The sequence below is a fragment of the Chrysochloris asiatica genome, unplaced genomic scaffold (genome assembly GCF_000296735.1).
Source record: "Chrysochloris asiatica unplaced genomic scaffold, ChrAsi1.0 scaffold00154, whole genome shotgun sequence".
NCBI classification, from domain to species: Eukaryota; Metazoa; Chordata; class Mammalia; order Afrosoricida; family Chrysochloridae; genus Chrysochloris; species Chrysochloris asiatica.
This window is the reverse complement of record NW_006408672.1, coordinates 3092414-3112420: the sequence shown is the minus strand read 5'-3', so window position 1 is coordinate 3112420 and position 20007 is coordinate 3092414. Positions and strand designations below refer to the sequence as shown.

The 20007-nt window shown below is 45.1% G+C and overlaps 1 protein-coding gene across 1 annotated transcript in view; it reads left to right on the top strand.

Moving 5' to 3' along the window:
• Positions 1-797: 797 nt before the first annotated feature.
• The window catches only part of UMODL1 (uromodulin-like 1), an 87761-nt gene continuing 68551 nt past the window's right edge, over positions 798-20007 (top strand). Inside the window, exons 1-5 of the mRNA XM_006870852.1 lie at positions 798-873; positions 5860-6102; positions 14782-14943; positions 16603-16724; positions 19640-19826. Coding sequence (XP_006870914.1) covers positions 798-873; positions 5860-6102; positions 14782-14943; positions 16603-16724; positions 19640-19826 — 790 coding nt within the window. The remainder of the gene's footprint in view (positions 874-5859; positions 6103-14781; positions 14944-16602; positions 16725-19639; positions 19827-20007) is intronic.

The window sequence follows — 20007 nt, the reverse complement described above, 5'->3', positions numbered from 1 at the left end:
CCCCCCCCGTCCAGCCCTTTCTAGATTTTGTCCACATTGATATAATCTTACAGAGTTGGGACTCTCCAATTGAAACAGAATAAGAGTTCCTTTTTGAATTCACCTTGTTAAGTATTATTTGAATGCTGTTACCAAGTCTTCATGATGATATTTAAGTGTCTGATCATAGCAATGGACTTGCCCATCCACCGTTGGTTTTTCAATTATGCAAATTCTGATTTGTAACCATGGTGGCTGATGAACGTGTCTGTGATTCCTGGTTTATTGTCCTCAGATCTGTCCTCAGGGAGGGATTACTGGGTCATGCATACGAACATCTTTTCAGCTCAGGATCTGTACTTGCCAACTGTTTGAAGATGCTTTTCTGAGTCTGATGTACCACTTTGATTTGATCTGTTTTCTCCCGCCAGTTCAGAACTATCAGGTAAGAGAATACTTTGCACTTGATGGAGGGAGTCAGATTTGAGTCTGAACTGTACGTTTTGTGTAATGGGGAGATGGGATCTCACAGTGGGGCCTGGACTTGGTCTCTTTCCTAAGAGATGACATCTGTTTGCAGTGAGAATAGATTGTGACATGCAGGTACCCCAAGGGACACGACTGCCACTGCCACGGAGGCAGGTGCTAATGAGCAGGCATAAGGGGCTGCTCCCAGAGTGCACTCCCTCTGAAACCATTGTCACTGGCAGAAGCACAGGGATCACAAGGGCCCTGTCTCCAGCTCAGGCCTCTGCGCTCCTGCTCAGGAGGGGCCGAGACTGCTGTGTGGAGGCCTGAATCCCATGCTGCCCCACACCATGCTCAGGACCCTCAGGCTGATCCTGCTGGCGATGCTCAGTGCTGCGGGCCCGAGCCAGGCCAGCGGCTTCACAGGTGAAGGGGCTCGGGCTGATGTCAGTGGTTCTGGAATGGGGGCTCCCTGAGTGTGGTTGTCAGCTGAGTGGGATGTGTGTGCATTGTATATGTGTGTATTTATGCACGTGTGCATTGCACACACATGTATATGTTTATCTTTGTATATGTGTGGATACACATGTACGTTGAGAGTGTGTGTATATGCTGTATATGTGTCTGTGCTTATGTGTGAGTATACATGTGGGGGGTGTGCACACGTATGTGTCTGGAGGAGGGCTCTGTTAATGGAACCTTGTTGAACCATGGTGCTTTGAGAAGTGGTGCCATTCTTCCTTGATCAAACTTCCTTGTGACCATAAAGGAGGTGAAATGCTTACTACATAAGCAGCAACAGTATCCAAAGGCAGGACAGGAATATGGTCAGCTTTTAGGAGGAGGGCTCCTCCAACATGAGACCGTCTAGGGGGTAACGGGTTGCAAATGCAGATCAGAGTCAGCAGGACCAGTGGGGCCCAGAATTGTGTAGCTCTGTCAAAGATGATGATGCTACCGGTCCTCGGAGACTCAGAATCCTGGCTTTCCTGAACTTCCAGAGATTAAAATATTAATTTGCAGAAACAGGGACTCAGCCAGGGTGACAGAATTCACTAAGGGTATTTACAACCATGAAGACCTCGGTCCCCTGACTCCTTGCTTAGACTTTCTCCTTTTGGGAAATAGGGTCGTAAAGTCCAGCTTCCCCACTTAATAAATGTGCAACTCTTGGCTCTGCCTGGCTATTGGTAATGTAGGGATGGAAATGCTGAGTCAGGGGCTCCATGCAGTCACACCCCCAAAGGTTTGGGCAGGTAAATATATACTAAAAAACACATAGAATTTTTGAAACCTGAAGTCAGTGATTTGAGATCACACATCTCCTTTTAATCACGTTCCTCGTAAAAACTTGTCTTAGGTAGGAATTTGAGATTCATTCTGTTTTTAAAGTCAGCTTCACCTTTGTATCTGTTGAACCTTTGTTCATAAATGTGGGTGTGCATTGACTGTGTGTAAATAGAGTTTGGTATCATCGTGACTATATTTTATTTTTTGCTTGATTTTTCCTTTGGAATGGGTAATGTATGAGGCACACAGCTCAATCACAGAACCGTTGTGGTGAAGCTAGAGGAGGTCTTGGAAGACAGCTACTGGCCCCTCAGTGTCCACAGCTCCACCGTCCATGGTGGGCGACAGAGACTCTCCAGGATCCAGCTCTTGCACAGCTGCTTGCTCTTAGCTCAGATAACCGAAGCATCTGTGTTAAGTTCTCATTTTGTGTTAGGAGTTACCTTGATTTCATTTAGTTCTTCCATAACCCAGGGCACAGCAACTGTTCCACCAATGACAGAAAAGGACAGTGAGAAGCCATAAACGGCGCTCCAAACCACACAGGTGGCATTTGTGCAGCTGTGTGCAGATGTGAGTCTATTTGCCCTAACACCCAGGTTCCTCTAAAACTCTCCTGTGCTTTCTCCTAGGATCTAGGACCCTGACTTTCTGTGCTCTGATGGTTTTTGGAGGGATTGGCAGAGTGGCAGGATCTCTGTCATGAAGTCTTCCCTGGAGATGCCAGGGTGGGCAGGGCAGAATGTGAAAAACAAACAGACAAATCCCAAGTGGAGCTTTACAGGAGATATGTGTACCTGAACACATGTATGTGAGCTCACGAGCATATGTACATGAATGCACTTGTGTGTGCTGTGTATGTATGCATACGTGTGTACTATATATGCATGGATGTGTATATGTGTGCAAATGTGTATCCTTGTGTGCTTGTGTATGCACATGTGTCTGGAAGGAGGACTCTGCCAATGACCAGATGGAACCTTGCAGGAGCCACAGTGACTTTTGAGAGACGATAAACTGTACCCTTCATTAACGTGCTTGCGACCTCATCTCAAGTTCAGATGAAAACCAAAATAACATTGACATCTAGTTCACTGCGTTCACTCACTTCCTCAGAGCTTAAGGTTGTTCTCTGAGGTCGCTGGAGTAGTGACCACATTCATTCTGCCCATTTTCTCCAATCTCATCCAGCTACTGATGAGCCCTTTGCCAGACTGTGCTGTTCTCGGTCCAGGGAAGTGGATTGGCACAGTGGCAGCTGCAACGGCTCAAATGTAGCAACAGTTGTGAGGTTGGTACAGGACCAGGCAGTGTTTCATTCTGTTGTGTGCTGTGAGTCAGTACTGACTTGACAGCACCTAATAATAACTGCCCACCTAAAGAGGATCGTCTCTTTGCGGTCCAAACCTCTCTGTAACTGGCTTCTGGTGAAGAGGACACAAGATTGTCCTGCTAGAGTGTCCTTGCTGGCCCACAGGGTGGCAGGCTGCCCGCAAGTCTCTGTGCACAGCTGCGTTGCTTGTAGAATATGCTCACTGGGGCAAGCGTTAAGACTCTAGCCCGCTGCGGGGTGTGGTCTCTCTCAGCCTAGGGTAGAGGGCTTCCCCAGCCCTTTTCTATCTGGGGGCTCTTGAGTATTAACAACTTTCTAGGTTTTTGCACCTATGAATACATGTCCTTGGGCATGTGGGGGCAAGGAGCTTGCTTACTGTGGGGCTGTTGTGAAGTTAAAGAATGTTTAGAGCTCCTGCCCAGGGTAAGGAGATGAAGATACTGCTGTTACTGTTATTTTTGCTGACACCTCTGAGTTCCTCCTGCAGAAATCCAGTTAGTCATTGGAAATATAAACTATATTTCTGAGTCCCTCCAGTTTAGAAAACGATAGCACTTTTCTTCGCTGCTTAGGGCTACTGTAACAGAAATACCACAGTTAGGTGGCTTTAAAGAACAAGGCTGTCAGTTCAAACCTACCAGCCACTCCTTGGAAACCTTAGACAAGGTCACTATGAGTCAGAACCAACTCCACAGCACTTAGCAACAACAACAAATGAACAAAAATGTACTTTCTCACTGTTCCAGAGGCTAAAAGTCTTATTCAGTGTCTTTGCCCTGTTGATCCCTTCTGTGTAGGTGACTGTGGGCATTCCCATTTTCTGTGTCTAATTTGCTCTTTTTATAACTCAGACATAATTAGGTTTAGGACTCACCCTATTCTGGTATGGCCCCAACTGATTGAGTAATTGGATTACATTATGGAAAGTTGTTGCGTTATATTACATTGCCTTATATCCACGGGTATACAGGTGAGGATTGCAACATATATTTTGGAGAGACACAACAATTCAACCCCTACTAGAACTCTGAGGTTGAATGCCTGAAAATGCCTAAGATGTTTAAACTATTTACTTTAGTTTCCTAGGGCTGCTGTAACAACAACAACAAAAATCCCTCAAGTGGGTGGTTTTAAAGCACAAGCATTTATTGGAGTCCTGGTGTGGCGCTGTGGGTTAATGCACCAGACTGCAAAGCCGTTTGAACTGCAAGGTCCGCAATTCAAGCTCACCAGCTGCTCCTCGGAAACCCTATACAGGGTCACTATTGATTGGAACTGACTCCACAGCACTTAACAACAACAAGTTTTAGAGGCTAGGAGGCAAACTAGGGTATTGATTTTAGTGGCAGGTCCTTGTGGGTAGCCCTGGGCATTTCCTGGGTTGCAGAGGAGCTTCCCGTGACCTCTGTTTTCCTCCTGAGTGTGCCTGTGTCTATTTTGCTTTTTTTCCATAACGCAGAAGTGAGAGGTTTAGGGCCCACCCTACTCTGGTGTGGCCCCCAAAGGAAAAATCTACCTCCAAACAGGGTCACATTCACAGGTTCAGAGCTAGGGCCTTAACATTTATTGTGTGGAAAACAAGTCAACCCACAACATCATTCATTCATCCTACTCTGAAAGCCCCATTATACAGGGAGCTAAGTTAGCGTAGTGGTTACGAATCGGGCTGCGAACCTTAAGGTCAGCGGTTCGAAACTACCAGCCGCTCCACGGGAGAAAGATGAGGCTTTCTACTCCCGTAAAGATTTACACCCTCGGAAACCCTGTACAGGGTCGCTATGGGTCGGACCCGACTCGATGGCACTTAACAACAACAAAGTTATACTAGGTGCTAAGGACAAGCCGTGGTTTCTGAAATTGAGTCAACAGAGGCTCACTGGGGAGTCCCAGGAGCCGCATGGGGGATAGTTCATGGCAGAGACTCAGGGCTGGTGAATGTACCATTCGGTTGGATGGTTACTTTGTGCCTTCCTCCTCGGGTGACCATAGTAACTATGCAACTAAACTTCATCATCTCTAAATCTTTTCACACATCTTTAAATTGTCATTTATTTTTACTTCATTCCAAAAAAGGTTTCATTGTCTCCCATGTCTGGCATACAGTGAGCTTTCAGGAGACATTTGTTGATGAGTTTGTTGGATATTTCTTTCACAGCTGGGGAGCCTGAGGCTCACAGAGATTAAGAGGTGTGCTTGAGGTTCCCGTCAGTGGGACTGGAACCCAGAGAGCAGAGGATGATGGACTCTAAGGTTTTGGTTCTAAGTCCTTGTTCTTGCTTCAGTGGTTTGTCACTGGGGGAGAAGTCTCTGGGTGGGACAGATGGTGAAGGTACTTAGCTGCTAATCAAAAGGTTGGTGGTTCAAATCCACCCAGAAGCACCTTGGAAGAAAGTCCTGGCAATCTACTTCATTAAAACCCTATGGAGCGCAGTTCTACTCGGATACTCATAGGGTTGCCATGAATTGGGGTCGACTAGACAGCAACTGGTTGGCTAGAGAAATGTGAGTTGGGCCCAGGGTAGTAGCTCCATGCTCTGCAAAAGTGGATTTCTTTTCATGCCTGTCCATTTTATGCTTTCTTCTGTTTAGTTAACACAAATGCAGAATGTTTGTTCTTGGAGTGCTTGGAGACAGACTCTAGAGAGAAGACCAGTGGGCAGGCTCTGAGAGTTTGGTCAAATGGGTCTTGCTTTTGCAGAAGGGGAGGTGGACCGTTCATAGGGACTTGATTGGGTGTCTCTTTCTTTGGCTTCACGGTCCTCCCTTCTTTCCTTCCCTTCCTCCCTTAGAAAAAGGCCTCTCCTTGTTGAGCTACCAGCTGTGCAACTATCAAGTGACCCAAAATGTCCAGAAGGTGGTGTCCTTCCAGATGTCTTCTATGATCTACACTTCCTGCGGCGGGTGGATTCCTTGGCAGCGGTGTTCCAAGACTGTTTACAGAACACAGTACCTGACTATGGGGGTCCCCGAGACCAGGAACGTGACTGACTGCTGCCAGGGGTACGAGCAGCTGGGCCTCTACTGCGTCCTGCGTAAGTCCTGGAGCTGGGAAATGGTGGAGTAGAGTTCTATTGAGGTGCACCCATTGTTGTGAAGGCCTCAGACCATGTCACCTTGGTATCAAGAGTATGGGCCTTACAGTTAGACAGCCATAGGGCAGACTCCAGTTCTCCACTGCCTCTCACCTGTGTGTAAGCAGCCACACTTCTTTCTACCTGTATCAGGCCTATAGGTCATGGCCCAAAAGGCTGAAGTGGGTCCTCAGGACGTGCTAACCAGTGGCTTGGTCCTACCCCAGCAACTCCACACCACAGCAGCCCCTCCTGTGCTAAGACTTTTTCCAGTGCCAATTGCTGTTGAGTGGATTCTGACTTGAGGGCAACTCATGTGTGTCAGACAGAACCGAGCTTATAGGTTTTCAGTGACTATCTTTCAGAAGCATGTTGTTATTAATAATAGTGCTTCCGAGTTGATTCTGACCCATAGCGACCCTGTTTAGGGTTTCCAAGGAGCAGCTAGTGAGCTTGAACCACCGGCCTTGCAGTTCAAATGGCTTTGCAGTCTGACGCATTAGACCACAGCGTCATACCAGAACTCAGAAGCATGAGGGACCTTCAAAAAGTTTGTGGAAAAATTCCATTATCTTTTCATTCTATTTTCCACAAACTTTTTGAAGCCCTTAATGAGTTCTTTGGAAACCTTTCTTCTGAGGGGGTCTCTGGGTGAACTTGAAGGCAAGAGCATTAACCATTTGTAACACCTAGACATTTCCTCAGGATTGTGACCTTTCTGTAAAGGATGCCACTTTGCTATACCAGCTCTTCTGCTGCCATGACAGGATGGCTGGAGCTCTTCCCCACCACCTGCCCCCAGTCTTCTCAACAAAAAGCCATGGTAAATGCTACTTATGGACATTAGCCCCAGTTTTAGAATGTGGTCATCTTTAATGAGTAGCTCTTCAGGATGAGGAGAGGTGGAAAACATTCTAGTTAGAATCCCCTGAGCAGGAAAAGTGCCCTAGCCCTGGGAGCTAAAGTAATGGTGTGACTGGAGCAGACAGGGGGATATCACTGGGAGCAGGGTCTTCAGGGAGAAGTTCCAAGACCAAAACGGAAGGGAGTGGGCATGCCGGATAGCTCCAGTCCTCCAGAGGGGTGTGTATTACAGCCCCCCACTAGGTCCTGGGAGGGCCACTCTAATGGCAGTGTGGAAGACAGTGGACAGGAGCCCAGGATGCGGGAATCTTCAGGAACATCTCTGCTTGGTGCCAGGGTCTGATATAGGGCACATCCAGTTGTGGGGAAGCTAGTCCCTACCCCATTCAAGGGCTAACTGTGAGGCTCTCTTCCCAGCTCCATGATCAGTTGTAACTTAAAATTGCCCATGGTAGGAGACTGGCAAACACCACAAATCAGGGCTCCCCATACCCTCAAAAGTCAACATGCCAGAACACCAAGCTTCTTCACGCTCACACAGATCATTTGATCAGAGAGTTTGAGTGTTTAATTAGAGTTCATTTGGAGATGCCATGAGGGAGACTGGCTACTTGGATCATGTCAAGGAGTGATGAGCTCAGAGCTGTTGGTCTGATTTGTATAGAATGAGTCAGGGCCTCGGCCTGGGCTCTGGAGACATCCAGAACAAGCTGAAAGGTTTGGGATGGAGATAGGGCAATGGACAGTCTCCTGGGGCCCAGGGCCCACTCATTTGCTAAAGTGAGGGGTTTTTGACAGCAGGTGCTCTGAGCTTCAGAAGTCTTGTCCCCAGCAAGACTAGTTTCCTTCTTCCTCCTCCCACTTGGCAGCAAGTTACCTCCCACTCACCAGCAAATTATCTACCAAAGGGAAGAACATTGTCTGAGCACAGGCAATACATCTATCTAAATGACTTTTTCAATGTTAAATTCTGTATTTAGGTCTCCAATGTAAGCCATACATTACTTTATCAAATTACACCTCCCCCCAATTATAAAAATGAATACATGTTCAGTGTAGAAAAATTTGGAAACACAGAAAAGCACAAAGAAAGACAAGTGGCTAAGAAGAATGCTACCCAGGAATAGCCATCCACTGCTGATGTTTTCTTTAAGCGTCCCTGGGTGGTGCAAATGGTTATGCATTCAGCTACTAGCTGAAAGGTTGGAAATTCGAATGTACCCAGAGGCACCTCAGAAAACAGTCCTGGTGCTCTGATTCTGAAAGGTCACAGTCTTTTCAAGGGGTCACCATGACTTGGACAGCAACTAACAACAGTTTTTTTTTAGTATTTCTCCAGTGTGTATATTTTTCAGAAGTATTCAAGATCTTTGACCATTATCAGTTTGTCCTGCCCATCTCTTGATGGCAGTAAATAGTGTAGTACAACCTAATTCGACGGTCATATATGAATATATCAGCATTGATTATGCAAGTAATTTGTTAACATATAGTTTCCAGTTTTTCATGATTAAAAATAATGCATCTGGCACAAATATTGCTGTGCACAGTTTGGATTATTTGTTGTTGTTAGGTGCCATTGAGTCACCTCCAACTCATAGCAACCCTTATGTACATTGTCTAGGCCTATGCCACTCTCACAATTGTTGTTAGGTTTGAGCACATTGTGACAGGCCATCATGTTGAGGGTCTTCCTCTTTTCTGCTCACCCTCCATTTCCCCAAGCATGATATCCTTCTCTGGGACTGGTCCTTTCTGATAGCACGTACATGAGATGAAGGTTTGCAATCTTGAATTCTAGGAGGTATTTTGGCTCTCCTTCTTCCAACATATTTGTTTGTTCTTGCGCAAATGTGGTGAAGGATACAACTCTGATGTATACCTTTCTGATTTTAATTTATGCAGCATCCTCTTGATCTGTTAGAATGACTGTCTTTTGGTTTATATACAGGTTCCTCACAGGCACAATTAAGTGCTCTGGAATTCCCATTCTTTGCAATGTTATCCATATTTTGTTATGACCCACACAGTCGAATACCTTTGCATAGTCAAAACAAGTAAACATCTTTCTGGTATTCTCTGCTTCCCATCAAGATCCCTCTGATTTCAGCAATCATATCCCTCATTCCACATCCTCTTTGGAATCCAACTTGAATTTTTGGCAGTTCCCTGTTAATGTACTGTTGCAATTTTGTTGAATTATCTTCAGCAAAATTTTACTTTCATATGATATTAATGATATTGTTTGATAATTCCCACATTCTGTTGGGTCACCGTTCTTTGGAGTGGGCACAGCAATGGATCTTTTCCATTTGATTGGCCAGGTAACTGTTCTTCAAATTTCTTGGTATAGACAAATGAGTACTTCTAGTACTGTATTTATTTGTTGAAACATTTCAATTTGTATTCCATCCATTCTTGGACCCTTGTTTTTTGCTAAGGCCTTCAGTGCAGCATATATATCTTCCTTTAATGCCATCAGTTCTTCAACATATGTCACTTCTTGAAATGATTGAATATTGTGCAATTCTTTTTGGTACAGTGACTCGGTGTATTTCTTACATTTTCTTTTTATTCTTCTTGCATAGCTTATTATTTTGTTCATAGAACCCTTCAATACTGCAAGTGGAAGCTTGAATTTTTCCTTTAGTTCCTTCAGCTTGAGAAATGCTGAGTGTGTTCTTGCCTTTTGATTCTTTTGTTGTTTTTTTTTGTTAGGTGCTGTCAAGTTAGTTTTGACTCATAGTGACCCTATGTATCTCAGAATGAACCACTGCCAAATCCTGCACCATCCTCACAAGTACGCTAAGTAGCCCATTGCTACTGCCACATTGTCAATCCCTCGTGATTTAAGTATAGTAAAAGAATACAACCCAGGCACACACCTCTTCTGATTTTAAACCATTCAATATCCATTTGTTCTGTTTGAACAACTTCTTCTTGGTCTGCGTACAGGTTCCTCATGAGTACAATCAAGTGGTCTGGAATACTATTCCTTGCAATGTTGTCTCTAGCTTGTCATGATCCATATAGTCAAAAACCTTTGTATAGTCACTAAAGCACAAGTAAACATCATTCTGGTATTTTCTGATTTCAACCGCTATCCATCTGATGCCAACAATGATATCCCTCACTCCAAGTTATTTACTTAGAATCAATTCCGGAGGGGAACTTGTTGTTGTTAAGTGCCATTGAGTCAATTCTGACCCATAGCAACCTTATATAGGGTTTCCAAGGAGCAGCTGGTGAGCTTGAACGACCAACCTTGCAGTTCAAATGACTTTGCAGTCTGATGCATTAACCCACAGCGCCACACCAGGACTCCAGGAGGGGAACTAGGAATCTTAAAGACCTATTCTTGTGCTAGTTTCCTAGGGCACCTGTAACAGAAATGTAAGCAGGTGGCTCTAAAGAAGAGAAATCTGTTTGCTCACAGTTCAGGAGGCTCCAAGTCGGAATTCAGGGCTTCAGCTTGAGGGGGAGGCTTTTCTCTGTCAGCTCTGAGGGTAGATCCTTGTCTCTTTTAGCTTCGGTAGCACTAGTGACTCACTGGGCTAAGCAGTGGGCTGCGAACCAAATTTGATGGTTTGATCCCACCAGCTACTCCACAGTAAAGAGATGAGGCAGTCTGCTTCTGGAACGATTTACAACCTTGGGAGTGCCATGGAGCAGTTAGACTCTACCCTTATTGGGTTGCTGTGAATTGTAATGCACTCAAGGACAGTGGGTTATTGGTTAGCCCTGGGTTCCTTAGTTCCTTGGTGGTATTCATGTAATAATTTTCTTCCCCTGGCATATGCTTGCTTCTGTGTCTAATGTGCTATTTTTTTAAAACTCAGAAGTGATTCTATGTAGGACTCACTCTACAGTTCTACAGCCTCACTAACAAAACAAAGACAAATCTATCTCTAACTGAGATTATGTCCACAGGTATAACCCATTGTCTTCACGTTAATGCCATTCCAACTTATGGTGACCGTATAGGAAAGAATAGATTTGCCCTACAGAGTCTCCAAGGCTGTAATTGCTACAGAAGCAAGCAGCTGTATTTTCTCCTGTGGAGTAGTTGGTAGGTTAGAACTGCTGACTTTTTGGTTAGCAGTTAAGCGATTAACCACGGTGCCACCAGAACTTCTTTCCACAGGTGTGGGTTTGCTAGTTGCTCCGTGACAGACTAGAATTGCCCCCATAGGATTTCCTGGGCTGTAATTGGAGTCCCGACATGGTGTTGTTGGATAAACACTGGATGCTGACCATGAAGTCGGTGGTTCACACCCACCATACACTTCTTGGAAACCCTATACAGGATTGCTAGGGGTCAGAACCAACTCTGTGACACTCAACAACAACAACAATTTGTCATGGAACAGATTGCCATGCCTTTGTCCTGCAGAGCTGATGGTTAGTTTCAAATCATCAGCCTTTCAGTTAGCAGCTGAGCACTGGACAGCGGTATCTCTAGCACTCTTTCTCCACAAGTAGAGGAGTTAGGAGTCCAACACATATTTTGGGGAATACAATTCAATTCCTAATATACCAGCTGTTTCCCCACCATCTGCCTTCGCCATGGGCTCAGCTTTCTGGCAAATCTCCCTCAATGGTGACTCAAGGAAGGAGACAGACTCAGGCAGAGGTGTATCTGTAGCAGGTATGGCATGTACCCACTAGAAAGTGGTGCCACTGAGCAGTTTCTATTAACCCAGTGTGGTCCAGAGTCCTTCCGCTAGCAACAGGCCTACAGGCATACATGGCGGTTGGAGGTGGAGTGGAGGACAGGGAGGAACATTTGTTTCTGCTTGCATGTCCAAGAGGGGCACCAGGCAGTGTTCAGAATCTGAGGTACTACAAATATGAATGACACCTGACCGAGGCAGTCGGACAAGAGGAAGGAAAATGTTTTTGATGACAGTTGCTGCTATCATCTTGAAACATCGTTTGTATCTCTCTCTCTCTCTGTGTATGCACATAGTGATTGCCCCTGAGTGCTTGCATTGGCCCAGTACTCAATTTAGAGATTGCTCCTGGGTGCTTGTTATCCTTGCTAAGCCCCTGGGACTCAAGATCAGATTCCTGGACCCTAGAGGAGCCTTTGATGCTTTTGCTCAAACAGAAACCTCTGCTGTTGCTGAGCTGAACTGCAACTAACCTCAAGTTGCCAGGCAATGGGCATTGTTTGTTTGAGTTAGGGAAAGGAGAAGCAGGGTTTTAACTTTCTACCAAGTGCAATTGTTGGCAGTTCTCTTAGGTCTTGCTAACAGTCAGCCCAGAGTGATGGAGGGGGAATCCCAGCAGCAACCAAATTAAAATGATGAACGTTAATTTGAAAATGCTTCTGTTGCGATTAGGCAAACCTTTTTGAAAGACATTTTGTCTTTGTTTTGGTAGCCTGTATATTCTTTTTTTTGACTGAAACAAATAAGAAACAGACAGTTATCTTACCTAGTACTCCTACTGTAGGTAAATCTGAAGATTTTCAGCATAAACTCCAGGCAGTCCTTTCAAACAGCTTCATAATCTATAAATCAATAATAAAGCACCTACAAGAGATGTTTTGAAACATCAGCTTCCCTCTTTATATTATCATTTGATTTAAATACACTTTTATTTATTTATTTTTTTAAGTTTAGCGTGCTTTTAGATTGACAGAGACGATGCAGCCATAATATATAAGTAGTTCCTATATACTCCTGTCTCAGGTTCCCCTAATGTTAAGATCTTTCATTGTTGGTGTGTGCTGTCACTAGGCCTTTTTCCTAGTCTGATTTAGTCTGGAAGCTTTGCTGAAGTCTGTTCAGCATCATAGCCACACACAAGCCTCCACTGACAGATGGGTAGTAGCTGCACAGGAATGAAACCTGAGTCCCCACGTGGGGAATTTAACCACTGAATGGTCCATTACCACAGTACATTTGTGAGGGTGGTACAGGACTCGGCAGTGTTTCCATCTGTTTGCTTAGGGTCACTATGAATCAGAACCGAGTCAAAGGCACCTAACAACAAGAATGAACCAACACTGGCACATTGTTGCTATTGCTGTGTTATCAAGCCAATTCTGAATCATAGCATCCCTTTAGGACAGAGTTGTTGTTGTTGTTGTTGTTGTTGTTAGGTGCCATCGAGTCAGTACCGATCCATAGCGACCTTATGCACAGCAGAACTAGAAGGATGGAGTAGTATGGTCCTATAGAGTTTCCTTTGCACAGCAGAACTAGAAGGACGGAGTAGTATGGTCCTATAGAGTTTCCTAGCCTCCTGGTGTGGTGCTGTGGGTTAATGTGTCAGACTGCAAAGCCATTTGAACTGCAAGGTTCAAACGGCAGCTCAAGCTCACCAGCTTCTCATCGTAAACCCTATACAGGGTTGCTATGAGTCGGAATCGATTCAACGACACTTAACAATAACAACAACAATGAGCCCTGCTATGGTGGTGTAAGATAAGCACTGGACTGCCCACTGCAAGGTAAGCAGTTCAAACCCACCAACTGCTCCTCAGAAACCCTATAGAAGGTTGGAACCAACTAGCTGACACTTACCAATAACAATTTTTGCAGGAGAAGCCCTGTAGGTGCTGTGGCTAAATCACTCAGCTGCTAACCAAAAGGTTGGTGGTTCAAACCCACCAGTCACTTTGCAGGAAAAAGATGTGGCAATCTGCTTCTGAATAGTGTGGTCAGCCTCAGAAGCCCTCTGGGCAGTTCTGCTCTGACCGACAGAGTTGCGTTGAGTTAGAATGGACTCTGAGGAAATGGGTTTGGGTTTTTGGTTTTCTTTCTGGGAGCTGATCACCAGGTCTTTTTCTCCCAGAGTCACTGGTGGGGTCAAACCACTGACCGTTTCATTAGCAACTGAGTTTTTGACATGAGGGCTCCTTCATGTTGTTGTGAAGTGCCATTGAGTCAGTTCTGACCCATAGGCATCCTGTATAGGGTTTCTAAGGAGCACACCGAGCTTTTGGTTCAAAACGCTTTTGCAGTCCAACGCATTAACGCCATACCAGGACTCTACTGCTAATCTAATTCCACACTGATTCCGATTTTACTAGTTTTCTGCTAAGGATCCCACATCACATCTAAACACCTGGAGGCACTTTTTTTTTTTTTACGTGGGAAGTGGAAGCAATGGTCTTTAGAGTCTTGGTTAGCAACACTTTAGGAGTCCTGGCATTTCCATCTTCATGTTTCATGTCGTCCCAAGATCCCTCCCCTGTCCTGTGATATATGTAGGAGCGTTAGGTGCTGGGGTAGTCAGATGGCTTTCAAATGAGCAGTGACCCAAAGACAGTGTTCGAAGGTCCTGACCTTCAAGAGTAAGGGCTGAGGTGTGCCAGGCTGCTGCTCTCACTCCCTGGCCCAGGTAGAGGTCACCTCTCCTGGGAATACTCTCCTGACCCTGCATTATTCTGTATAGCTTCATCCCTTCTGTTTGCACATTTGCTTTTGCCCCCACTGGGAATTTAGATTCCTGAAGGGTGCTGCTTGTGTTCAGGGCACCATGCACTTACAGAGTAGGTGCTCTGTAAGTGTTTATTGCATGAATGAGTGGGTGATCAGGAAGTGTATCAGCAGGGGTTACATCTCCCTGCACCTGGACTCATATGATCTAAAGGGAAAGAGGATACCAGGATCTCAGCTCACACTGTCCGCCTTCAAGGAGAGACAGCTGATTGGATCTATACTAAATACAGATCCAGCAGGCCCGGGGGGCTTCTGGGCAGGATGGAGACTCCACTCGGCCCCTCCGGAGACTTTCAGTGTCCTTTACTGTGTTGTCCCCCAGCCCTGAACCGATCCAGGGAGTTTGCGTCAAAGCCTGGTGTCTGCCAGACAGTGGGACAGGGACTCTCCACCTCACCCTGCACCTTGGATACAGACTGCCCTGGATTTCAGAAGTGCTGCCACTTGTCCAGGGGCCACCGCTGCATGGACCCTGCACCCCCAGGTAGGTCACAGCCATTGTAGTCTGAGGATTGAGGGAGGAAGGGGTTCATTTCAGTGGGATGTGGGACGGAGGTTCCGTGTGGCGGGTTCCATACACAGCCAACTTCACTGCGCACATGGGCAGATTCAGAGCATTTTGTTTTGGGTCAGCATCTGGTCACTGAAATTTCAGGAGGGCAAGGGGCCCCAGAGAGAAATGATCCGAATCTCCCAGTTTTTCTGAGGAAGCCCCAGGAGGCTCAAGGAGGTTTGTTGGAAGCTGAACCCCTCTGGTTATGGGGAAGGTGCAGGTCCATGACTCCAGAGGTCCTGGCTAGCTTGTATGCATCTATCTGGTTTGGAATGTCCTTGACATGAGGGCTTCACCCAGGAGAATGGGTCGTCCATGGTCAGAGGGAAAAACATGTATAATATACATTGAAATAAAAAGTTTATATAAAATATTATTTATAAAATCTAAAATAAAAACATATTCATAATATTCAAATTCTATTAGATATTATAGTATTAAAAGGAGCTCTGGTGGTGCAATGGTTAAGTGCTGGCTGAAAGGTAGGAAGTTCAAATCCACCCAGAGGTCTACAGGAGAAAAATCTGACAATCTGCTCCTGTAAAGATGAACCCCAAACCAAACCCAAACCAAACCCAGTGCCATAGAGTCAGTTCCGACTCATAGAGACCCTATATAGGGTTTGCGAGACTGTAAATCTTTATGGGCCTAGACAGCATTGTCTTTCTTCCACACAGTGGCTGGTGATTTTGAACCACGAATTTTGTAGTTATCAGTCGAACTCAATGACATGTAATCATCATAACATAGTTATTAAATATTACAGTCCCTAAGTATGGCTGCTTCCTTGGTGTGTATAGTTACTTATTTAGTCCTGCTGTCCTGCTGTGGTGCTGTAGGATAAGCACCAGAATGTTAACCTCAAGGTTGGTGGTTCAAACCCACCAGTCATTCCTTGAAAACAATTTGATGGCACTTAACAACAACAACAAAGTATAGTTACATGAATAGAAATGATTTATAATATTTAAATTATTAGAAAGTTAACAATTTACAAATAGTATTCAGTAGTTTAAATATTATAATTTAATATTTGTAAATTTTAAATGATTAAATATGGTTTCATCTCATAGTGACCCTGCATAGGGTTATCGAGTCTGTGCATGTTTGTGGGAGCAGAAAAACCTCGTCTTTCTCCTGAGGAGTGGTTGGTGGGCTTGAACTACGACCTTGTCATTCACAGTCCAGTGCTTATTGTACAGTGCCACCACGTTCCCCCTATAAAAATTATTTACATTTAAATTAAATTATGAAAGACTTATAATATTTAAATTATTGAATTCTATGGCATATGTAAATTATTACATATTGTCTAAATATAAATCGTAAGTATATTTCAGTAAGGGAAGATCCATTCTTATGGGTTGAAGGCCAGTGCCAATATGGTCTTCCGTGGTCTTCAGGAAGATGAGGATGAAGGGGCAGGAAGTGGGGGGAGCTTCTCACAAGGTCAGCTTTCTTCCTATAGGGAGGTAAATACCACCTGTCATGTGGGTCTGTCATGTGGGGGTCCCTGCCTCCTCTCTCCCCCACTTCGGGGGCACTTCTTTGTCCTAGGGATTGTAACCAACAGCATTTGCTTTTACGAAGCTCTGGAGAGGAACCTGTCAAATTTTTGGTACAATGTGACCGTGCTGGTGAAAATGGACTTCAAGGAGCTCAATCACGTGGACCCCCAGCTCCTGAACCACATGAGGCTCCTGTACTCCATGGTAGGTGTCTTGGGAAAGGTTGTTCTGTAGAAGGCCTGGGAAGTGCTGATCGGAATTCGCAAACAAGGCACAATGAATGTTTTAGCCTGCATCATTCTTTGTTGCAGGGGGCTGTCCTGTACAGGGGTTAGCAGAATCCCTGGCCTGTACCCACTAGTTTCCAGGTACACCTGCCTAGATGTGACCATTGAAGATGTCTCCAGTCATTACCACTTTCCTCTCATTGGGCAACACCACCCCCAGATGAGAACTATAGTGATTGCTACAGCTCACACTTCCTGATGTCTCAGCAGCAATGTGTAGCCAGGATGCCCCTGCATTTCCCTTTTTCTTTTCACTTAGACACATATTTAATAATTGTAGAAATCCAAAAGAAACTCAGCATCAAATCTCGAAATTGTGAAGTGACATCTTTGGTTGGGTCAGTTTGCCTAGCCTGGATGTACCATAGGCCTTCTCTCACCTACTGAGCTGCCTCAAGCCGTGAGGGAGCGGGACTATGTAGACTTCTGCATTATCTTATTATGTTTATGTTTCAATAAAGCATTTGTGCCAATGGCTTTAGAGTTTGGAGGAAGACTAAAGATTCTGGTAAAGTTGTATCTACACTTTGTAGGTAGCAAGGTACTTACTGCTCATCAGCCTCAGGTGCCCCCCCCCTCCCCCAGGGTAGTGGCATCCTCATGGCCTGCACTCAAAGAGGTCCAAACTTGGTTTAATGTTCTGCCATCACCTCATAAAATGCTTTATAACTCTGGAACAAGGGACCCATGTTTTCATTCTATACTGGACCCTGCACATTATCTTCGGGTGTCATAGCTTCAGATCCAGGACCACGTTCTTCCTTAGTCTTGAGACCCAACCACCTGGCATGTGGCATGGATCACGAAGAGGTGGCACACATATGCACCACGTTCTGGGTCACTGTCCAGTAAAGCTGCTTGAGAGGTGTTCCACTTACTTTTACCTGGAAGCCTCCTGGACCATTTCAGGTGAAAGTGATTTCTATCTTCTTAGCTTTTTGGGAACTTCCTAATTGATCAGCAAGATCCTGGAGTGAGACTGTCTGGGTTCAAATCTCAGCTGTGTGACATTGGGCAACTTACTTAACCTCACTATGTCTTAGACACCTCTTCCACGAGATAAAGTAAGTGTTCTATGAGGATGGTGGTCGTTATTGTCATTACGTGGTGTGGAGTCGGTTCTGACTCAGTAACCCTGTACAGGGTTTCTGAGAAGAATATTGAAAGTGCCATGGGCTGCCAAAAGAACCAATAGATCTGTTTTGGAAGAAGTGCAGCCAAGGTGCTCCTTAGAGGCCAAGATGGCCAAACTTTGTCTCTCATACTTTGGACATAATATCAGGAGGGACCAGTTGCTGGAGAAGGATATGTTTGGTAAGGTGGAGGGTCAGAGAAAAAGGGGAAGACCCCCAATGAGATGGATTGGCCAAGTGGCAGCATCGATGGACTCAAGCATGGCAACAGTAGTGAGGTTGGCCCAGGATTGGGCAGTGTTTCATTCTGCTGTACATAAGGTTACTTTGGGTCGGTACCAACTTGATGGCACCTAACAACAACAACAACAACAAATCTTGATGGGAGCAGAAAGCCTCATCTTTCTCCTGTGGGACAGCTGGTAGTTTCAAGCTGCTGACCTTGTGGTTCGCAGCCCGATTCGTATGTGGTGGTGGTGAGGTTTAAATAAGTTAGTGCACATAAGGAACTTAAAATGGCATCCAGCATGTGTAAGTTCATGTGGTTGTGGGTTTGGGTATTTAAATGTTATCACTGTACATCCTGTTATCTCATCCATGTGTAGGTTTTGTTTTTTCAGCCAGGCTATTACCCTCCCAAAAGGAATGTCCTGCCATCAGGGTACTGACGGTAGCAGGTGATACTGATGGCAGAAAAGCTTGATTCTGCAGTTGAATAAGAAATTCCCATATCTCTTATGCCCTCTAATTACAAATTATATCTCCTTTCATGAAGGTATTTAAAGTTGACCAAGGGGAAGGACTCCAGTTTTCTCTCCAAACCTTCTTTCTTGCTCCCAACAGTGACTTGGGGCTCCATTGGCCAAGCCTGTTCGGTGATCCTGTTCTGGTTGTGCATTGAGGCTGAGTTGTCTGGCTTTGTTGAGGTTGAGATTCAAGATGTCAGGCTTAAAAAAAAGAGTTCATAGGAAATAACAGAGGGAACATTAAACCAATAAAAATCATCAGATGTGTACAACATAAGACCATGACTTTGGTCTTCTACTGTGTATCTTCTTACCATCCACTACAGAAGCCCCATAGCATCGGTGGCGGTGGACTAAACATCCTGGGGTTGACTGGGGCTGTGGAAGGATTTGCAGTTCTCGTTTGCAGGACTTTTATTGGGGTGATCTCAGATGTCAAAATATTGAAGAAATTCTTTTTTTGTAGCACAAAATGGGGTGTGTGTGAGTATACATGCATGTGTGTGCTGTATGTACGTGTGTGATTGTGAAGGTGTGTATGTGTGAGGGTATGTCTTATATACATATGTGTTTGAGAATGTGAGTCTGTGTATGTATATGTGTCTATGTGTGTCTATGTGATAGTGTATGTATTTATGTGAGAATGTGTGTATATGAGAGTAAGTAAAAACGTATTATTACCAGGGTTCCAGTTCATACATGCACAGGTTCATTGCAAACAAACTGTGTTTAAGCATGTCTCTGTGATCAGTGGATGCATGCAGACAGGTTCTCTCATGTATGCACTTGTGTATATGTGTATACATTTGTCTTAGTCTTGTTAGAGTGCTTGCCACTCATTTATTGGGTGCTTCGACCATTATGTACTTTGTAACTTCTGTGAACCACAGTCTCCTCTTCTGTCAAGTGTGGGCGCCCTTCCACTGCTTGATGTGCTGACTCTGTTTCCACAGGTCACGAGTGCACTGCAGCCGCTGGACTCCACTGTCCACCACTTGCACTCAGCCGGTGGAGACCCCTCCACCACAGTGTCACGGCTGCTGCTGGGTCTGACTCGGCCGCTGCCTGTAGCCAACATCTCCACAGTGCTGGATGACATCGTGCGGCGTGTATACGAAGTGATCAACATTCAAGTTCAAGGTTGTATTTTCTCTTGGTTCTCTGTTTGCGAGAGGCTGCAATGTGGGGTTGAATAGCAGATCCAAATGCTAAGCTTCCATTCTTCACACACTTTGTTGTTGTTGTTAAGTGCCATCGAGTCGGTTCCGACCCATAGCGACCCTGTACAGGGTTTCTGAGGGTGTAAATCTTTACGGGAGTA